The 22,093-nt window shown below is 36.7% G+C and overlaps 1 protein-coding gene across 1 annotated transcript; it reads left to right on the top strand.

The window, feature by feature from the left end:
* Nucleotides 1-658: 658 nt before the first annotated feature.
* LOC132553662 (uncharacterized) lies at nt 659-5,195 on the top strand. Its single transcript, XM_060217921.1, has 5 exons — nt 659-749; nt 1,881-2,333; nt 2,924-2,980; nt 3,816-3,956; nt 5,014-5,195. Exons 1-5 carry the CDS (start codon nt 659-661, stop codon nt 5,193-5,195), a joined length of 924 nt encoding a protein of 307 aa, XP_060073904.1.
* Nucleotides 5,196-22,093: the final 16,898 nt, after the last annotated feature.

Here is a 22,093-nt window from a genome sequence, read left to right as displayed (position 1 = left end):
ACAGACAACCGGTTCGCACTATTACCGTGTACCTTCCTTTCTACAAAAGGAAATTATGCATTCGGTAAAAGCCGAAATTACATACAGATGAATTTAATTAAATGAATTCAATACATAAGTACATCACATTGACGTATTTCAAATTTTACAAGCCGTTTCACAATGTCATTTCAAGATTAGATGTATATTAGATAAAATTGGAGTGTAAATATTGCGAGCTGTTGACTGTCTGTTACATCCCACGAGATAAATAACACATGAGTTACTATGTCTGTCTATTTGTCTGTCTGTCTGTCTATCTGTCTGTACCTACAATAGGAGGATTTGTGTGTTAAAATACCGCAGTTTCCTTGTGTTAAAATCGGGTTTATCTATCTGTGTCACCCAGACGAGGAGACAGAAAAATTGCGGTTTTTAAAATGACTCAATGTCAGCATTTTTATGCTGGTATTGATTTTCATATCTTTACTGATTATGTTCAATTTATAAACAGAACGGAGGTGTTCAGAAAAATGGTAGAAACGCATTTATGAAAAGCATCTATCATAGATGCGATGAATCAAACAACGTTCCCGCTTAATCAGACTTAATAGTTTTCTACATTGGAGCCATTCCAGTGTGGTTTTTGTCTCTCCTCGCTTCTACCTAGAAAATACCAATGCGGCGCCATAATTACAGCGTGGTACCGCCCGGTATAGCCCACCGAGGCGGTACTGGTCTTTGTCGGGTAGAACTGGGCGAACCTGGCGGTACCAGGCTGTAATTATTTCAACTGGGTTAATAACTGGGTTAATAAACATTATCCATGGAGATTGCGTTTATAATTCCAATGTTCTCTTTTTAAAATGAACATAATCGTTAAAAATGTAAATATCAGTAACGGGATAATGAATATAAATATTGACATTTCTGAGACAGAAAAATTTCGCTCCATCAGACGTAAGAGGAAGTGATGTAATTAAAACATCCGTAGGAGATGTACGATAACATATTATCATCATTTTAACAATAACGCAGCTGTAAACACGGGGAGGAAACATATAAACGATTTCTCATTAATATAACGAGAACAATCACAACACTGCCTACTGTTTCCTTTGATGCATTTCCGTTCGTCACATACTCAACGATATGGTACGAGGGAGACTACATATAACACAGCTGAATAAATATCGTCACCATACAGTTTTGTCGCATTATTTGTGTTGGGCTTCATTTTCCTGCAACCGCCCGGGTCCCTAGAGGAACGTTGTCCACTGTCGATTGTGCGACTGACGGACGCTGTGATACTGTTAACAAAACCCGTAGATTGTATCATGCAACCTACCTCTGTTTCAACTGATATTATTGCAATAACATCGCTTAATGTAAGAATTATTACATTAAGCGTTGTAAATGATACGCTTATTGTAATAAATATGTTTTTGTAACACCAATCGCAGCGTGCAATGTACAATAAATAATTCAATTTATTGGGTTCCAATATACGGATAATAACCTGTCCTTGTGTATCTCAGTCAACGCTGAGCGACAATCAGGAAACAAGAAGTCATATGACCAAGCGTCGTGTGAATTCACTCGAATAGTGGCACGATAAATGGTTAAAATAAACACATGCATTTGGAATTATTTTGAAATTAACAGAAATGAAAATTACTAAATTGATGAATTACATTTTTATTGTATGGGGCTTGTGCACCTCCCCACCAAGGGTTTTATTTTCTCTTTCGAGCATTTTGGACTTTCCTTATTCGTGTCTTTACATTCTCCGTAAGCGTCGCTGACGAGACAAATTTGGATTTGTAAGAAACTTAAGGGCAAAGAAAATGTGCATATACATATAAAGGATAATCTATTCAAAATAGTAATTTTTTTATGAGATATTTTGATTTCAGGAGGAGTCATTAAGAGGGTACAATGTAACGCCCTTCCTGCCATCTGTCCTCAGTGGTGTATAGGTGTGTCCGGCGGCTGTACGGTGTGTGACTGCTCAAACTACGGACCCAACGGAATTGTAAATTCAACATCTGGACTAAGTGTGGTCAGCGGAGGTTCTGGGATGTCAATGGTGAATCCAGGTAGTATGATAGGGTTTGGGACAGGATTTAATTCTGGAAACTCTCAGTCTTCATCAGCTGTAGGGGTATTTAATTCAAATCTTCCTGGTTTCAACCCTGCAAATTCTGGGCAGGCTAACCCTTTTATGACCCTGAGTGGAGGTTTAGATCCCAGTAATCCGTATGGATTCGGTAATCCGGCGAACCTTGGAATGGCAGCAGGTGCAGGAAGACCGTCCAACCCAGGAGGCAGCACTTCTATTGCGGGAAATCCTATGCCGAATGGAAATTTGGCGGGAAACTCCCAAGGTATATAACCATTAACTTGTATGCCCGTTGTACAATCTTTGAGATTGCAGGTGGTAGACGATGTTACAGAATCGGACTGAGCTAAAATGAACTTATTGTTAATTTAATCATTCGATGTGTTAGTTTCATTTTGTGACGGGAAAAAGTCGCGAAACCTTATCCTATCCTATTATTGTTTATGGAGTACAGTATTCCCGAGTTATTCCTTAGATTTGATATATCAAAGACTCTGGTGGTAGACTGTTAATCCTGGCCGTTTACCTTAATCTGTATGTCACTTTGTAATGATTTCCAATATGTGGTACGGTTTATACATAAAACATAGGCACATAGCATAACAGACGAGTAATTAAAGGTTGGACCAGTTATATAATGCAGATTGATCAATATTTAAGCTGTAATCCAAGTTCTTTGTACGAAATAGTGTTGTTTCCTTGTATGTGTTTTCTACATTCTTTATATCGTGATGCTATAAATGTCGGCTTCTCTGCGTTGCATTTTAAAAAAAAAATGAATGATGTCAGAAGCTGATGGAAATCTATTTTGTAAGATAGGGTTTATCTTTCAAGGTGTACTACAACAGACAGGCCAAAGTGGTTCAGGGAATTTACAAGGTAAATCTGTAGTCTTAACAGTAAAACTTTTGTCATTCCGTAAGATACATCGAAGAAACTATTTATTTTGTTGCAAGCAACATTGAAAACCATTTAAAAAATACTGCCATTATACCAAGTTACAATGTCACAGAACGGAACCGGAAATACACATCGTAACATTATAAAACAGGAAAGTGTTAACAGTAAAGAAGATTATTGATGTTTGTAGAAATAGTCCTCGTTTTCATTTTAATGAACTGCATTATTTCATAAGTTATGATTTAATATGTAGGCACAATGTCACAGACTGGACCTGGGTCAGGAAATGGTCAGTCAGTCCAAGGCACAATGTCACAGACTGGACCTGGGTCAGGAAATGGTCAGTCAGTCCAAGGCACAATGTCACAGACTGGACCTGGGTCAGGAAATGGTCAGTCAGTCCAAGGCACAATGTCACAGACTGGACCTGGGTCAGGAAATGGTCAGTCAGTCCAAGGCACAATGTCACAGACTGGACCTGGGTCAGGAAATGGTCAGCCAGTCCAAGGTACAATGTCACAGACTGGACCTGGGTCAGGAAATGGTCAGCCAGTCCAAGGTACAATGTCACAGACTGGACCTGGGTCAGGAGGTGGTCAGTCAGTCCAAGGTACAATAATACAGATTGGACCTGGGTCAGGAAATGGTCAGCCAATCCAAGGTTCAATACCACAGACTGGACCTGGGTCAGGAAATGGTCTGCCAGTCCAAGGTACAATGCCACAGACTGGACCTGGGTCAGGAGGTGGTCAGTCAGTCCAAGGTACAATAATACAGACTGGATCTTGGTCAGGAAATGGTCAGCCAATCCAAGGTTCAATACCACAGACTGGACCTGGGTCAGGAAATGGTCTGCCAGTCCAAGGTACAATGCCACAGACTGGACCTGGGTCAGGAAATGGTCAAGTTATTCAAATCGCAGCGACTACACATAAGAGCCAGACAGCAAAACACTGTAAGTTTCCTTTTACTAAACCAATGCCTAGAAAAGACAAACACAGATCTATAAGATACGATTGTACATTTGTGGGATCGCAGAACTTCACATGTATCTACACAATCTTCTGCACTGTAGGAAAACTGGACGTAATAAGCTATCGGGCATCTATGCGCACGTGCGATTCTATCGTCCTTGGTATCAATTTAGAAATGATTTATAGATAATAGAGGTATAGGGTTTACTTATTTTCAAGGCTTTGTCAATTTTTCAAATATGTAAGAGTGCAACTAAGTATTAGCGCATAAATACATAGATTGGACAAGTAGATTAATCAAGTACAAAATCAATAGATATATACATATGTAATTAAAGTGTTTTGTTTGCTACGTGCCACGAGTGACCAGCCTTAGTGTACAGAAGTATCTTTTCGTCTCGGCAATGGATCATCTAAGTCTCATACCGTTACAAAGGCAATTATATTTTCTATAAACTTCAGAATTACTCCAATTTCGTTATCATTTTCTAAACAGACAAAATATGTACAGGTAGTTTTTGTAGCCCGTAGATAAATTGATGCTGGGTCTAGTGTTGTTTCATAAACAGCCGTACAAAAATGACTTTTATAATCACCGATTAATTTTAAATACGCAAGTGATCGTTGTTTAGTCACAAATACCCAAGCTTTCCGTTTGATATCTAATTGTCAATCTCTAATATTAGACAACCTCTTTATACCAAATCGCACAGTTATGTGCTAAATACTGTACAGTGCGTTTGTATGAAGGATATGCGCACTTTGTGTTTCGGTACGTTATGTTACCACAACTGTATGATTGAGCAAAGATCTCGAATCATCGACATTCAATCTAAATTCCATTGCAGTGAAGACATTTTTATTCCCATAATTTGATCGAGATACGTAGCTATATTAAATCGTTTTTTTTTCAGTGAAGATTCTCTAATTCATCAAATTTTAAAAAAAATATAAATAAATCTCAATGTCGTAGTTTGATAAATCGACCCAGTGTTGTGTCCTGGTGGATAAATAAAATATATCAAACTTTTGTTACAGCGACTGTGCCTGTTACTACGGCAACCAAAGCTACATCAGCGCCGTCAACTACCGCTAAAGTTCAGCAACAAACGACCAATACCGCTTCCGGTACATGCGCACCATTGCGTTGCGCACCTCCATGTGACAAAGGTGTAGTACTGGCGCCAAATGGATGTCCGATGTGTCTTTGTCAGCCGTAAACAACAATGTCAAGAGTTAATAAATAAATGTTGCTTCCGTAGTTTCGGTTTCTTTATTTTTCGGACATCGAGGTAAGGGCTGTATAAAAATCAGGTTTCCCCGGAAGTAGGGAATAACTCGATAAGAAATAAAATTCTGAATTCTGAAGTCTAAAAACATTGGAGTTTACTATTATTCTATTGTATGAGTATACTTACAATCATGAATGCAGCGGTTGTCACGACGTTTTCTATAATTTCTGATTGAAAATTAAAGTCTGGAGCAACAGTATACAGAATGTAATTTGCAAGTAGTGACCCAAACCGTTGTAAGTAGTGAAGTATATGAGGACGCAAATCCGGTTTAGCTTGGGTTTTATCGCTTAACAACCAATCATCAGCTATGGTGATTTAAGTTTCGTATCCCCATTGTATGCTAATTGAGCGCCTAATCCGAGTGCGTATGTTTGTTGGAGGCTCTGATATTTTTTCTGAAAGTCTCCGTTTAATAGTGTGAAACTGAAGCGACATTACAATGTTGCCAAGCTGAAATATACTGCGGAAGATCCCCAGCAGGACCCTCTTCCATGCGGCAACATTATACTGACAACGGAGGACACAACGCAAATCCTTCTTTACCGTGGCGAATGCTCAACTAAAGCCAAATCCGAAATAAGGCGTAACGCTCGTCTAGAGATATCTATATAACGTCATATGTATTTTCGCTTTACCTCCGAAATAAATAATCTATTTGATTATACAATTCATCCTGTCTATGAATGCTGCTTTTTTTTACTACATCTGTAAAAAGACCAGTTATATGCTTCGAGGTAGCCTGAAACCGGAAATTATAAGAATTTGACGTTTCTTAACCGTATTTTATTTTCACACGATATATACCACTAGCATTATTGATCATTAAGATGAGAATACAGCCGGTTGATGCTGACAAAACAAAACGTTAATGAGAAGATAACTTGAACTTGTGTCTTGTACAATACTTCGTCTATTCGAGAAATATATGCGTGTCGAGAAAATCACGTGTATGTTGCCTGCAGTTCCACTGTTATCAACTTCTCATGTGTTCTCATCTTAGGAAGTGACATTACTTACGTAGATTGACCAAGGTTTACATGGCGGGTATCTTCGATAGGACCAAAGACGCTTACCCGCCAGGAACGCCTGGTCTTTTTCTCAATGTACTCTTTCATGAGTCTTTCCTCTGTTCTTGTCGGAGTTATGTTTTAATTAAGATTTAGCTGATATATCGTTACTTACTTTATTGCCTTAGCATACAGTTCACGGTATTTCAGTTAATTGCATGTTCTGTCGAATAGTGCAAGGCACCTAATTATCATAACTTCAATTACATTCCATCTAGCTGTCAGCCAAAAAAAATTAGTCAATAGCCATATCTTTACAAACACTTTAAACCAATTCCATCTGATTGAATTTGCCATTACGTTAATGAAGATAAGTACAAGGAGTTCCTGGGCAGCTTCTCTACTGCCGGTAATGTTATCGACCGTGTCCAAACAGCGGCCAATATCCTCACTAGGCGTATCAGCTCGAGCAGCCGCTTTTCATATGAAAAGATTCTGATCGTGTTTGAGTCAAATCAAAACGGAAGATAATATGATTTAGTATGGATTTCACACGAGATCTACTTGTGACAGCACACGCGCCTTTGATCTTCTCGACCTAAAAACATTTCAAGGGGACGCTTTCAATGTATGACCAGTGGTTTGAAGTATGCAATATTGAAAAGATTTCCATTATTTTTAGTGTGAAACAACCGATAACATGTTAGGGTACACATTCTGGGCGTGTCTATACATTGAATACAGAGCAGCTTTGAGATTTACACTGACTCGAAATGTTTACTGATTATTGATGGCCCCAACATTCTGTAAAACATATTTTCGTGGTTCTTTTACCATGTTAAGCACCTATTTGTATGAAGATATCTTACGAATTCCTATAAGGCCCATCACTGACGAGTCCTAGAAGGACGTTACAGCTGTATGATTTAGCATCACTGTCGAGTCTGGGAGGGACTAAACAGCTGTATGATGTAGCATCACTGACAACTCTTAGGAGGACGAAACAGCTGTATGATGTAGCATCACTGACGACTCCTAGGAGGACGAAACAGCTGTATGATGTAGCATCATTGACGAGTCCTAGGAGGACGAAACAGCTGTATGATGTAGCATCATTGACGAGTCCTAGAAGGGCGTTACAGCTGTATGATTTAGCATCACTGTCGATTGAGGGATTAAACAGCTGTATGATGTAGCATCATTGACGAGTCCTAGAAGGACGTTACAGCTGTATGGTTTAGCATTACTGTCGAGTGTGGGAGGGAATAAACAGCTGTATGATGTAGCAACAGCTGTATGATGTAGCGTCACTGACGACTTCTAGGAGGACGAAACAGCTGTATGATGTAGCATCATTGACGAGTCCTAGAAGGGCGTTACAGCTGTATGATTTAGCATCACTGTCGAGTCTGGTATGGACTAAACAGCTGTATGATGTAACATCACTGACGAGTCTGATATGGACTAAACAGCTGTATGATGTAACATCACTGACGAGTCTGATATGGACTAAACAGCTGTATGATGTAGCATCGCTGTCGAGTCTGGTATGGACTAAACAGCTGTATGATGTAGCATCACTGACGAGTCCGTTATAGACGAAACAGCTGTATGATGTAGGCATCACTGTCGAGTCTGGTATGGACCAAACAGCTGTATGATGTAACATCACTGACGAGTCCGTTATAGACGAAACAGCTGTATGATTTAGCATCGCTGTCGAGTCTGGTATGGACTAAACAGCTGTATGATGTAGCATCACTGACGAGTCCGTTATAGACGAAACAGCTGTATGATTTAGCATCACTGTCGAGTCTGGTATAGACTAAACAGCTGTATGATGTAACATCACTGACGAGTACGTTATGGACTAAACAGCTGTATGATTTAGCATCACTGACGAGTCCGTTATAGACGAAACAGCTGTATGATGTAGCATCACTGTCGAGTCTGGTATGGACTAAACAGCTGTATGATGCAGTTTAATTAATAATTTCCCAGTATTGTATCTATTTCTTGAAAGAAAAAACAAGAAAATACCAACGTGTCAATGTGATCCTTATTGGTGTGTTTATTGTACACTCATCTAACAGGGGATATATATAAACACAGGCTAGAACTATTCCATGGTGTCCCCGTCCAAGGATTATCGTAAAGAACAAAACACACATCTGTCTTATATCGTATGATTGAAAAAAATCTAGAATTATCTGAACTCAGCATGACATCTGCTGGATTATATAATCTAAGTGAATGGAAAATAAAACACTTCCATTCTCTGAGGATAATTAATGTTTACTAGTCATGTCATGTACATTTATTTAGATTGGAGATTTACTTAATGACAACAGCGTTTATTATCGTCCGACTTAACTAGACACGTGTTTATATTGTACCTTCCAGGATAATTTACTATTCAAGAACATGTCTGCTAACAAATAATGACAAAAAAAAAAAAACTGCATACCTCGTTTCATTGGAAACACGTTTAGGACAAAGCATATAATAAATTAAATTACGAGGACATGCAACGCTGCAAGTGTGGATATCTCACGAAGGCGGATGACAGTAACTCCGATAAATTTCGTTGAAATTTTATCACTGATTTTAAAAAACGTGAAAAACATGAATAAATATGTCACATTGTTTTCTGAAGGAATTTCAAACTGCTGATACTACATAAAGATCATACAAGTTGTCCTTGCCATTTAAAACTTCCTTTAATGTTGAAGCTGAAAGATTGCGTTACGACATATATCCTTTTATCTATATTGACAACAATGTCTATGTAATTATGTTAAGTTAGTAAATGTTAAAAGGTATGTAAGGAAGCAAAATAGTGTCGAAGAGCTGTTTCGTTTCTCTGTGTGTAGTGTTTTGTGTAAATATACTATCAACGAAACCTGTTAAGTGTTGTCGGTATTTGTCGGTTTATGGAGTGTATTTTTTAGGTAGGATGTTAGTATCACGTTGGTATTGAAAAAAAAATATTGTGGGTAATAAAAGCACGTGAAATAGAAGCCGCCATGATTGTGTCTGTCTGATCTGTGATCAGGCCCCTGGAAACACAACACTAGAACTATTAAGCGATGCTAGAGCTCTGATATGTGTGGGAAGCCATAAAAAACTCAAAGTAACAAATAATACAACATTTGATAAAAAAAACTGTTTGAATCAATGCGATATCTCGGATACTGTATCAAAATTAATCAAATATTGCGGCGAAAAATCCATTACCATCACGGATCCACATCATCCCAATTAAAGCTCCCGCTTATAATCACACGATCGTAGATTGTTAACATTCCCGCACTGCATCGTGTCCGAGATACAACCGTAACATATCAGTGTAACAGAACACACTAAAGACGTATTTACGTCAACACGATATATAAGAGTTACACATCTAAGGTTACTTTTTAATTTGTCGGTTGATACATTTAGTCACTCCTGTATTCAATTTAGAAAATGAGAATTTATAATCTGTACTATCGAGTCAAGTAGTAAGCCGTTAATATATCACCGTGACTTCATAATTATATGATGAGAAAGCATTGTTTATTTAGTAAGCTGTGAATTTAGTACTGTGCCTACATACTTAGATTTGTTTGTCATTGATTTGGCGTTTAATAGTCGTGATTTCTCGGTCAGTTGTAACATTTATCTACACAGTATCAGGTAAGTATTTTAGATGCGAGGCAGTTTTGACAGTTTTATTTCAGAGGAAGCTGTGAAACCGACTAGTCTGTACTGTTGTTATTGTTTCCTCGGGCAAGAGACTTCAACCTAATTGCTCAGAATGTCATGCGACTGGCCTTCCGCAGGTTGTGCAAAAAGCTAGTCACCTGCTGCTAAATGTTTACATTGCATATATATTCCCATTGAGCATTTAAACAACGTCGTTCAGGACATAGCAGAACAGTCATTCAATAGACGATTTATGTCAATTCGATAAAATAATGTTTGCTTTGAGTTAACGCCTGTGCAACAACAGAATAAGAACGCAGTTGTTGATTATATAACTACTTAATGTGAAAAATATTGGGGTCGTAGCACTTAGGAGAGCCGGGTCTCACTGTAGTAATCTCTCTTAAAGACCACGTGTCCTTTCCTTCAAGCTGAATCGGTTATTTTTTTTATCTGAATCTGAAGGGACACAACAGCTGTATGATGCAGTCTAATTGTTATGTATCTGTCATATATCTACTTCTGGATTTGTACAGAAATGTCATATGATACTGTGTGTCTATTGTACAACGTTTTGTGATTGTACAGAAATGACATATAATACTGTGTGTCTATTGTACAACGTTTTGAGATTGTACAGAAATGTCATATAATACTGTGTGTCTATTGTACAACGTTTTGAGATTGTACAGAAATGTCATATAATACTGTGTGTCTATTGTACAACGTTTTGAGATTGTACAGAAATGTCATATAATACTGTGTGTCTACTGTACAACGTTTTGAGATTGTACAGAAATGACATATAATACTGTGCGTCTACTGTACAACGTTTTGAGATTGTACAGAAATGACATAATACTGTGCGTCTATTGTACAACGTTTTGAGATTGTACAGAAATGTCATATCATACTGTGTGTCTATTGTACAACGTTTTGTGATTGTACAGAAATGACATATAATACTGTGTGTCTATTGTACAACGTTTTGTGATTGTACAGAAATGACATATAATAATGTGTGTCTATTGTACAACGTTTTGTGATTGTACAGAAATGTCATACGATACTGTGTGTCTATTGTACAACGTTTTGTGATTGTACAGAAATGTCATATAATACTGTGTGTCTATTGTACAACGTTTTGTGATTACATGAGGTATATTCCGCAGGTGGATTTTAATCAGTACTCTAATCAAAATGTTGAGGTCATTGATGGAACACGATATCGAGACAATGTCAAAATGTCAGGTCATTGTCGCCAGGACATTGTCATGGCATGTATCCCTGTTGACCACATTGACATCCAATTGTTGTTCACGTTGTATAAAATTCAGTGTTGAACACATAGAAGGAAGCATCACGCTAGAGAATCACTAATCGAGGACAGAAAGTATATTCTTCATTACATGGACGAATGCTCTAGTGAAAAGTATGCTTGTTTACTGATACTTATCGTCCTATCAACAGCCAGGGTCATTTAAGGACGAACTTGCCCTGGATGGTGGAGCCGGAGTTCCGGAGAAAAAACACCAACCTGAGGTAAGTACAATGTTCCTGACGACTTTCCTTCCAATGTCTCGCAACAGCGACCAATCAGCGAACAGCCAGTGATAAAGAGCCGATATGAAGAAATAAAACGGCGTCAAGAGAGAAATTAAAACGAAAACGAAAAAAATAAAAAACGAAAGAAAAGATTTCGGGGACACAATATACTGCTTAAGCGTAAAATAATACATACTATCTAACTGCTGAAAATTTTTAATTTTGAATTAAGAAAATGTTGACCTTTCGTAGAAAATAGTATCATAGGTAAGTTGGATGTAGAAAATGGAATTTGTCGGCTCCGCACAGACATAGAGTAACAGAAAAGAGTGCTCCCACAGGAGTACAAAAGTCACGTCTTCCTTTAAATAATTAATCATATCTGTTTAGATGTATATCTACACCAGGAGATCCTTCTACTGTGTACTTTAATGTTATTGAAGTATTGTTGGAATGCCTTTGGTCCCTATGACGGATACTGCAATCAGTGTTTCCAATGTCCGATAATATTAATCTACCGTTACAGCAATCCATCACTGCCTGTGTGAGCGAGATAGAGTAAGGATGACTGTATAGCCAAGTTTGCTGCTATTTATGTTATAGAAAACATGTAGTAACATATGATGGAGCCGAGTACTGCAAATTAGTTACATTTCGGAGGGGATTTTTTCGCGTTAATACGCGTGGAGAATCAATCGCGAAATTAATTTTGTTGCAATTATTTGAAAAAAAATCTCTGATGGCATTTATGCAGATTTGAATACCCATATCGGAGTTTTGAAGAGTCAAAGTCTGTAATAATAACTCATCATTCGCGAATTTGAAGTAGAAGTGAAATACAGTATAGAATCACTTGATGGATATGTAATAAACTGGGCTTGGCTAATACCTTATGAGTATTTTCAAATAATTTTCTTTTTAAGATCTCATAGATGGATTTTTTTCGTTGAATAAGATCGTACCAACTCATGCATGAGATGACCTCAGCTGATAAAAAAAAAAAGCATGATCTTCGTGAACAACACGCATCACTACATAATGTGTTAGTCCTCATAGAAGAAAAGGTTACAGGATATGATGAAGGTTTACATGAATATTGGTGCTTTTCGATGACGCATTTGAAGCGCTGACTTCGGAGGTATTACCTAAACCAGTTACATTACACAAAAATCAATAACTCTGTATATGAATGTACCGATTAACATGTATAGTTTACGAAACATTGTAACATTGACTTTTCCGGACAAATATGTAAGTTGATAATGTTATCGAAATACCTTATACGTTCATAAAATCTCCGAGAATCAATAGTATATTGGTTATAGGAAGTCGGTGCCTAAGGATGTGGTAGCGTTTTGAGGAAGCTTGTACAATGTTGTCACAGTTACTACTGCCATTAAACATATCCTGAAGCATGTTTGTATTATGATGTGGTGATTCACTGAATATCGGGACCGTCGTTATTTGTGCAGTAACAAGAAATAAGATACCAGCATGTAACAAAATCATTGTCCAAACAGAAAATCAATAAACCTGGGGCAACATATTGACAAAAGGATGATTTACATACAGACTCCTGATAAAAGTACTACGCGAATAAGACAAGGTGTTCCAGAAGGGTAAGCGTCTTCTGCTTCATCGACGACACCCTCCATGTTAATCGTGGTCAATCCAAGTAATATCACATCGAGAACGCTGGTAACAACAATGAAATAAATAGGTATACTAATGGAAATCTTCAAATTGCACACGGAAATAAAACATTTCCCAATCACACGATTATGACGCCCGGGATGCTTTCCGTGCTCGGCGAATGTTATCGTTAACGGGTGAAGTTCTTATGGGCAAATCTCATTTAAGTTAAAATAAAGAAAAAATCAAAAGTCATTACAGAATCTCCGCGTCGCCACTTTTATCAGGCCATGAAGAGCACAGAGTGATTTTTTCCCTTGCAAACAAGCAATCACCAGGATAATTCTCGTCAACGTCATAAACGTGCAGTCTGTTTCCAACTAAAATACTTTAAGTGGATAAACTGTTTAGGCTTATATTTGCGTTTTTTTAATTTTTCAACATTTTAATCTAACATTTTGCAGCCCTAATGATATCTTTGTACATTGATTAGACATTACCTTTATATTCAATAGACATTGAACAAATCGAACCGACATGGACAAAGACAGAACCAGCTTCGCTTTCGGTGACATCACAGGGCCAAATAAGGCACGACTCAGAGAAGACGAATGCCACCAGAAGCTCATTCTAATACGATGTGGTCTATGCGAAGGCATTGCATTTCTTCCCTCAACGCTAATTAGAAATATCTGCCTGTTTGTTGCTCCGTCAATAAGATATAACCACGATCAACGGATCTGAAAAGAAATTTAGGAAGGTACACTATATTTATAACTAATTTCAATACGTTTGATAGGAACAATGGATAAAATAGTTGTATAAAAGAGAAACATATAACATATTTCTAAAATAGATAGGAAGAAATAAATAAGATAAAAGATTGGAACATATAGCTGTCACAAAAAAAAATATATATACAATTGCAATTTATATGTATCTCTTCTTATAGGACTGGTCAGCAGTATGAGATTCTAAATGTCAGAACACGTGACCTTAGCAGTCTTTACTTCTTATTGTACCCGTTGACAGTTTTTCATAAAAAAAATGTCCCCGATTAACACTGGTCTCCTAAATCAATTTACAAAGTTTTGTCAACGATCCCTATAGACAACAGTTTTTCTGGAATCGACCACGCATGCGTTAACGATATGATCGGCCTTGTTTACGGATCAAAGCGACAATACATAGTGGGGATGCGGCGTCAAACTACCACTTAATTTAGCAGACGACAGTCAATTGTATCTTTGGGCAGTAAAATCTCATTTCAGCCTGAAAAATCTCATCAGAAATCCAAAGGAAAAGGGAATGTAAGGTGCAGACGTTTCCACAAAGCATCTCAAGGCTAAGTGACATTACTTAGTTTTTGTAGAATAACATTTAACGTCCTTAAGGACTGGATCCCGAGATTGAGTGGTGGTAAGTTTCCTTTAGAGTATATCTCAGCGCCTGCTGCTGTAGAACGTAGTGAACGTGGTGCCTGAAAAGCAATTGTGTAAAGTTGTACTTTCAATTCCCTTTATGTTTGTTGGTGGTGAGCATCCTTATAACATTTATGGTCAAAGAAGGACATTTTCCAAGGGTAAGGACTAAATCAAGTTCCATGGCTTAAATTGATATCGCGTAAAGAACACCACTTTTGGTGTTACATTGGTTCGTCAGCTGTCGACAGATGGAAAATCATTTTGCTAAAATTCTTTTTTCGGTATACAAATATATATTTTTCCACGAAACTATAATGAAACTCACTATGAATTATGTTGTTGCCGTAATCAATACTTGAGATGGTGTGAAGACGTTCAATTTGAAATTTAAAAAAATACAAAGAAGAACGTCCGAGATAAAATAAAACCCAGTGAATTGAAAAGTGTAACTCTTTGCAATATCTGTCTCCCTACGAGGCCAGGTTTATATGGAATTGAACGCAGACATGCTTTTTGGATGCAATTCTATGTTTTTTTTGTGTTTTGCACTGTATACAAATGCCTGTTCACAGACCATTTGTTGTACGGCAACGCCACCAATCAGAAACTGAGCACGGTAATCACCGACCTATGGTGACACTATGGCGATAACTACCTGCGGGTCCAGAAAGAAATGCAAATATTTCGAAAATATTTGTGGTTTCTCATTGAAAAGTGATATTCGAACTTTGTTTGGTTTTTTCTTTCTTTCCGTTAGATACGTAGCGAAAATCCAAATAGAAATATGCCTATTGTATGATAGTTTTCACGTTACTCATGCTAGATGTTTCCATAAAATCGGAATGAGCCACAATTAGAAACTGTAAACAATGCCAATGGCTATCTGAGTATTCGCAGTCAGGCAGTCAAGGGATAAATCTACATTTATTTGCGGATGATGAGATAATTAAAGTCGGAATGGCGTACAAATCGTTTGTAAACATTTTCTGCCATTGGCTGGCATGACTTTATATTCTGCAGTTGTCTACTTTGCTATGCATGAACTTCGTGTGACCTTAACGGAGGCAAGACAACTTCAATAAAACAAATGCATACATCACATAGCAAAGATTATTTATTTATTGCAAAGTTTCTCGTGGAATTTTGAAAATAAATTATACGAATTGCTGGTTGCTGACATTCTGTTACAGTTATGGTACATTAAGCTAGTTCGGTGGGTTGGATATTGTTTTAATGTCCTTTCAACAACATAATGTGTTGATTGTTTCCTGAATAGGCGAGCTGACTCCATCTGATGAGCGGGTTGGTTTTAGGTAGGCTGCAATATGTCCATGAAAACATCCTTGTGATAATACCGAAGTGATACCGACTTCCCTGTGCTACCACTCTATAGAATATCGTAACAGGCATCCAGAAGGACATTTCACGTGTATACCGATCGCACCTGTCGTTACATTAACAATTAACATCACGAAAATACTAATATAGAAACATCATCATAATCCAAACTCAAATTCAATATAATTAGGGCAAAATATGAATAAAAGATAGATTTACACGGAGACTCCTAAAAATACAAGTTGAATAAGACCAGGTATTCCTGAAGTGTAAGCGTCATCTACGTTACCGTCTATACTGATATGCAAATATTTCTGGTAAGTTGTTGATCTTCTAATCAGAAAAAGACAGGAAACAAAAGATGATCAAGAGACCAGTCTGCGGAAGTGATCACTGTATATCAACACTGTTAACGAAATGTGTTAAAGTATCCACCGAATCGTTTACATAAAAATTATACAGTAATAACAAAATTGACAAAATGGGAACCAAGAGGAGGAAGAACAAAGTACACGGAGAATCCTGAATAAATGCAAGGTGAATAAGACCAGGTGTTCCGGGAGTAAGCGTCTTGTGCTTCATTGACGTTATGTAAGGTCAATTAAAGTAGCTAATGTCACGTTCTCAAATGAAAACAAGGCATATAACAATGGAACCAATAGAACAGTATCAAGGAAGACAATCAGTGGAAGATGGATCTTTGTAAAAAAGTGACAATATAAAGGTCCAACTTGTAGCCCAGGGGCCAAGCACAGTAAAAGCATGATTTGTGTGTTATCTCGGTTCATCTAGTAATCTTTTTTCCACAATACAAAATCAGTCATAATATTTGTTTCATTAAAATATCAAGAATTGAATCATTATTGTATAGACCATGTTAAAATCTCGTTCCTCACCACAATAGACAGTAGGAGTACAGGAATGATGAATCATGGATTTCTCCCAAGGGTTCAACTAAAGTGCAAGAAAAGCAAATTAGCCAAGCAGAGCGCAGATCACTCATATGATGCCAAAGACTATTTGTAAACGCTTTCATTACTTGATTTGATTTTCAAATCTTTGATAAGAGTAGACTTAACTTGATGTAGGGTAACCTTATACAGGGGGCATGTGTGCACATGTCTGTCTTATGTTTTTGACAGAAACAATGGCGCTATCTGTTTAATTCCTTCAAAAATAGCTGTTATAAATCACAGGATTCGTAATTGAATGCAACTTCGTAATCGTTTCTGCAAATATTAAAAAGTAGAATACAAAATGTTTGATAAGATTGCATAAAAATAAAAAAATAATAATAACAACGGGGTTGTTACAGAAAATTGAAAGGGCAACCTGGCGTCAGAACTGAAAGCCAGCACAAATGGATATATGATGAGTTTACGTACTATAGACAAATGCAAACCTAAAAGAATGAGTCATGAATGTTTTAGAAGATAGAGCAAGACCACCATTCCTTATTTTTTACCTTTCAAAGATATGAGGGACCAAAAATGTGGGGAGACCCAGTGGTCATGGATCCCTCTATTCAGTAATGCAGATAGTAAAGCTTTAAAGCAATTACTATAGAAGGGGAGTGGTTTTAATGCCGTTATTATATCAATGTAAAAAGTTGTGATTTTAAATGAATGCATTCAAAGATGAAGGTGCATATGTTGTAGATGAAACAATGCAGACATCAACATACTTTTATTGCAGATATGAGATCATTATCTTTTTACTTTTCTCGCAAGAATAACAGAAAACATGGGCTGTACAGTTAGGAATATGCCATAAATGTATGCACTTTCATTCCATAACAGAATTTGCAGCAGCAGAATATCAATTTTATCAGCAAATAAGGACTGATAACGGATTGATGTACGAGGGATATAATATAATTTGTCTCTATTGGATCTTTCGACCTTTCACAATACTTACGATAAAACGTAATATAGAGTTGAAAAATTAATGTAGTTTAAATAATGCATTCATTCTGCATTCACAGTGGGATTCTGAAACATAGAAATACCAGCTTCAAATGTGTGGAATTGAACATTCATTCCACAGGAAGTTATGATGTTATATATATATATGATATTTATTCGAGATGAAATGTGAATTGTTACTTTATCTGAGAAAGTCATGGTAGATTACGTTCTCAGACATCACTGGGGTTCGCTATATACCACGGTCCAGAAATCTTACGGAATCGAATTCATTTAGGTAAACATTTTACGTACATGGAACCTTTCAGAAGATATCAGCAAGCATAAAGCTTGTTAAATTAGTTATGATGGAATTACATATATCACGACATTAATGGTCATGTTTTTTATTCCCTGAGAACAGTTCTGCACTCTTGGCTGACTTATTGTCAACCGTTGTAAATGGCAATACCATTAAAACCGTTACAGGAAATGATACGCGTCAGTTCGTCACGCATCAATGAATGTTACATAGCATAACCAAATTACCAACTCGCCCGTAAATAGACGCCTTCATATATGCGATTTGATGTCTATACATAAAAAGGTTTTCCAGTGATTTCGTTTGGTTTCATATTGCTATTCATAAACGGACTCTATATGTAAGCGATGTGAGCAAATTATGTAGAGCGCGCGTGCTTTTGAAAGACTTGGGTATATTCATGCAAGACTCTTTGTGATGTTTTGGAACTAATTCGACTTAACAGTTTGGCTATCGACTGGACTTACGTGACATCACGAAAATGCTGAACGACTTAGTGCATTATATAGTGTCAAACATAACTAATTTCTGTTTAAGAAAAATAGCATTTAAGTGTAAAGTCGATACTTCTAAGAGAGGAATCTCCGCAAAAGACAGGACAATAAATCCCTAGAAAACTCCAAAGGCAAATTTCAGGTGGTCCATATAGAAAACAAAATGATTTCTAAATTAAAACGGTTTCTGAATTTGACAGCGACGAAATATAGTTTTAAATGTTAAAATCTCCTCGACATGCAAGTTATAAACAAATGTTTAAAACAATTACGTACAAACACTTTCTAATTTTACCTCAGGGATACAATTTCGGTTCGCTATTTTCCTGATGGCTGTTCCTGGCTTTGTCACATGTTAAAAGTATGTTTTATCGGTTACACGTACTTTAGTTCAAACAATATCTTATTCTCTAGAGCAACAAAATAAACAGGCATATTTTGCATTTTGGGATAGGAACACGTATTCCTTAATAATTAATTAATTCCTTTCCCAAGTACATACTACAGCAAATGGAACTTCAGGTCTTGGAACAACTTACACTTATCGTATTGTGAATAACAATTAAATTTAACAATTCGAAATAATTTATACATGTGGTGAATAGGATAGATTGTAGAATATATTCTATATACAAAGTATATGACGCCGTAATTGATATTTGTGGCTAAGTTCAAATTGCAATATGTAATGGTATCGAGTAACGTGTATCGAAAATTGGCTGTTATTACAGTAGATTCCACAGAAATAAATACTCATTACAAAAAGTATAAGACTGAATTAATCAAAACTCTTACTTAATTTCATACAACTTTGATTAGTTAACCAAATTTCTTCCGTTTCTTGTCTAGATTAATTATCATTTGCCTCAGCAAGATCTATATCTCGTTGCAGTATTGTGTTTTGCCTAACTGCGGTATAATTGCTAAATGACAATAAAAAATGGAAACTACTTTCATCGAAACCGCAAATACATAGTGAACTTCCCCGTAGATTTCTGATATAAAGTTGCTGTTTTAAATTAAAACATTAAGGTCGTAATCGTGCATGTAATATTTGAAGGAGTCTGCTACCAATGTTAAAGTAATGAGGGACTACTACTTATCTTTCTGTAAAAATATCTTTTGAATTTATTGAAAGACGGATTTTCACGAATGTCTTCAGGTAAAGCGTTCCATAATTGTATCGATGACTCTAAAAATGAATGTTTATATAACTGATTTCTACAATTAATTGAATGTAGATTGTTTGAGTTTCTTGTAAAATGGCTATCAGATACTTTGTCTGGGGCTGAAGTAGACAAGTACGGTGGTGTTTTCTTGTGATACATTTTGTAAAACTGTAGAATTTTATGAATGTCCCGTCGTTTAGATAATTTTTCCCATTTCACATTTTTATAAAGCCGAAGGCTCATGGTGACCTATTGCCATCATGATTCACATATTCGACTTCTTCTCAAAAACCAGTGGATGGATTTTGACCAAACTTGGCACAAAGCATCCCCATGGGAAGCCACTTCCAGTTGGCGAAGAAAAAGGGCGTAGCCCCAATAGTGGCCTCAGGAGGAGGAAAAGGGGGTGAAACTAGGTAATTTAAAAAAAAATCTTCTTCTCATGAACCAACAGTCAGATTAAGTTCGTATTTGATATTTAGGGTCATTATGGCAAGGTCTACAACGTTTGCGAATGAAAAAAAATCGGGTCAAAAACGGCCCCACTAGGGGGCGCTCAAAAGGGTCGAAAATTCAACTTTGACCGATTTCAACCAAATTTGGTAGACAGCATCCCTTAGTGAAGAACATTTGAAAAAGTGATAATGTCCTCTTTGGGGCCCATAAGGGGAGTAAAAGGGGCCATATGTAGAACCCTTCTTTAAATGACTTCTTCTCAAGAACCAGTGTATGGATTTTGACCATACTTGGCACAAAGCATTCCCATGGGAAGCCGCTTCAAGTTTGCGAAGAAAAAGGGCGTGGCCCCAATAGGGGGGAAAAGGGGTGAAATTCGGTAAATCTTAAAAAATCTTCTTCTCATGAACTAACAGTCAGATTAACCACTGGGTTGATCATGTCTAAACTCGATACTTGTTTTAACCTTTTGTGGCGATTCAAAATCCAAGATGGCCATCCTGGCCTCTGTTTGGCTAAGACATTTTGGGCTTCCTCTCAAGAACCACTGGGTGGAGCATGTTCAAACTTGGTACAGATGTTTTACACACGGTCCTACACAAGTGTTGTTACATTTTTGCAACATTTTAAAATCCCACGATTATTGACATATATTCCTCAGGTGACCGTTAATGCCCCTTGGGCCTCTTGTTTATTATATAATCAACACGGGTAAGCCATGTGTCATCATCTGACAACCATACCCCAAAATGTTTATGGGAACTTATATTGGATAAAGTGATGTTGTTCGTTGTTATAGGACTGTGATTTTTCTTCTTATTAATAAAGATTCTGTTTTGTCTGTGTTGAATTTAACTAGTCACTTACTTGCCAAATTATGTATTTTCAAAAGCTCATTATTAATAGTATTTACAGCAAAAATTGGGTTTTCGACTATTAAGAATAAGGTCGTGTCATCAGCAAATAGTTTTATTTTACAATAAACATCCTTCACTTTATCATTATAGCTATGATATAAACTTCAAAAAAAAAGACTGAACTTGAACCCAGAGGTACACCCGCTGTGATAATTTTTCTTTAATGTGAAGAATAACTATTTATAACGGCTTTTTGATTTCTATCAGATAAATGATTTCCACACCAAGATAATAATTAACCTGAAATACTGACTAATTCTAATGCATGTATAAGACCCCTGTGCCAAATCCGATCGAACGCTTCTCTTATATCACAAAAAAACAGCTATAATTTCCTTACCCGCATCTAACAACCTTCCAATATCGTCAATAATATCTGAAAGTTAGTTAGCTGCAGAATCCTCGGGTGAAAATCATATTTAACATTTAATAAAAATATTTGTGTCACTAAAAAAAAATTACATATGTTTAAAAATACATTTTTCCAGCAATACTCATCAAAGATATAGGTCTATAATTTGAAACAATTTATGTATTACCTTGTTTTGAAGATTGGTGTGACATTTGCTCTTTTACATAGAGTAGGATATATCCACAGTCCATAGACTTATTAAAAAAGTGTAGTAAGAATTGAAACCACATACTCTGTTTTTGCTTCATTAATGATTTTAGGACTCATGTTATCTGGACCTGAAGACTTTGAAATACCTAACATACTTATAGCGTCTTTAACATCCTGCTCAGAAATAAAAATATTTTCAAATTTATTGGAAGTGGTAATTGTGACATCGGGTAATGCGTTATAAGAGTCATCAATAGTAGACTGACTTATAAAGTGGTAATTGTTACATCGGGTAATGTGGTATAAGAGTCATCAATAGTAGACTGACTTATAAAGTGGTAATTGTTACATCGGGTAATGTGGTAT

Source organism: Ylistrum balloti, unplaced genomic scaffold (genome assembly GCF_031769215.1).
Source record: "Ylistrum balloti isolate Yb309-2 unplaced genomic scaffold, AGI_CSIRO_Ybal_v1 Utg370344, whole genome shotgun sequence".
Lineage (NCBI taxonomy): Eukaryota > Metazoa > Mollusca > Bivalvia > Pectinida > Pectinidae > Ylistrum > Ylistrum balloti.
Note: the sequence above shows the minus strand (reverse complement) of the source record. Positions and strands in the feature narration are given on the sequence as shown.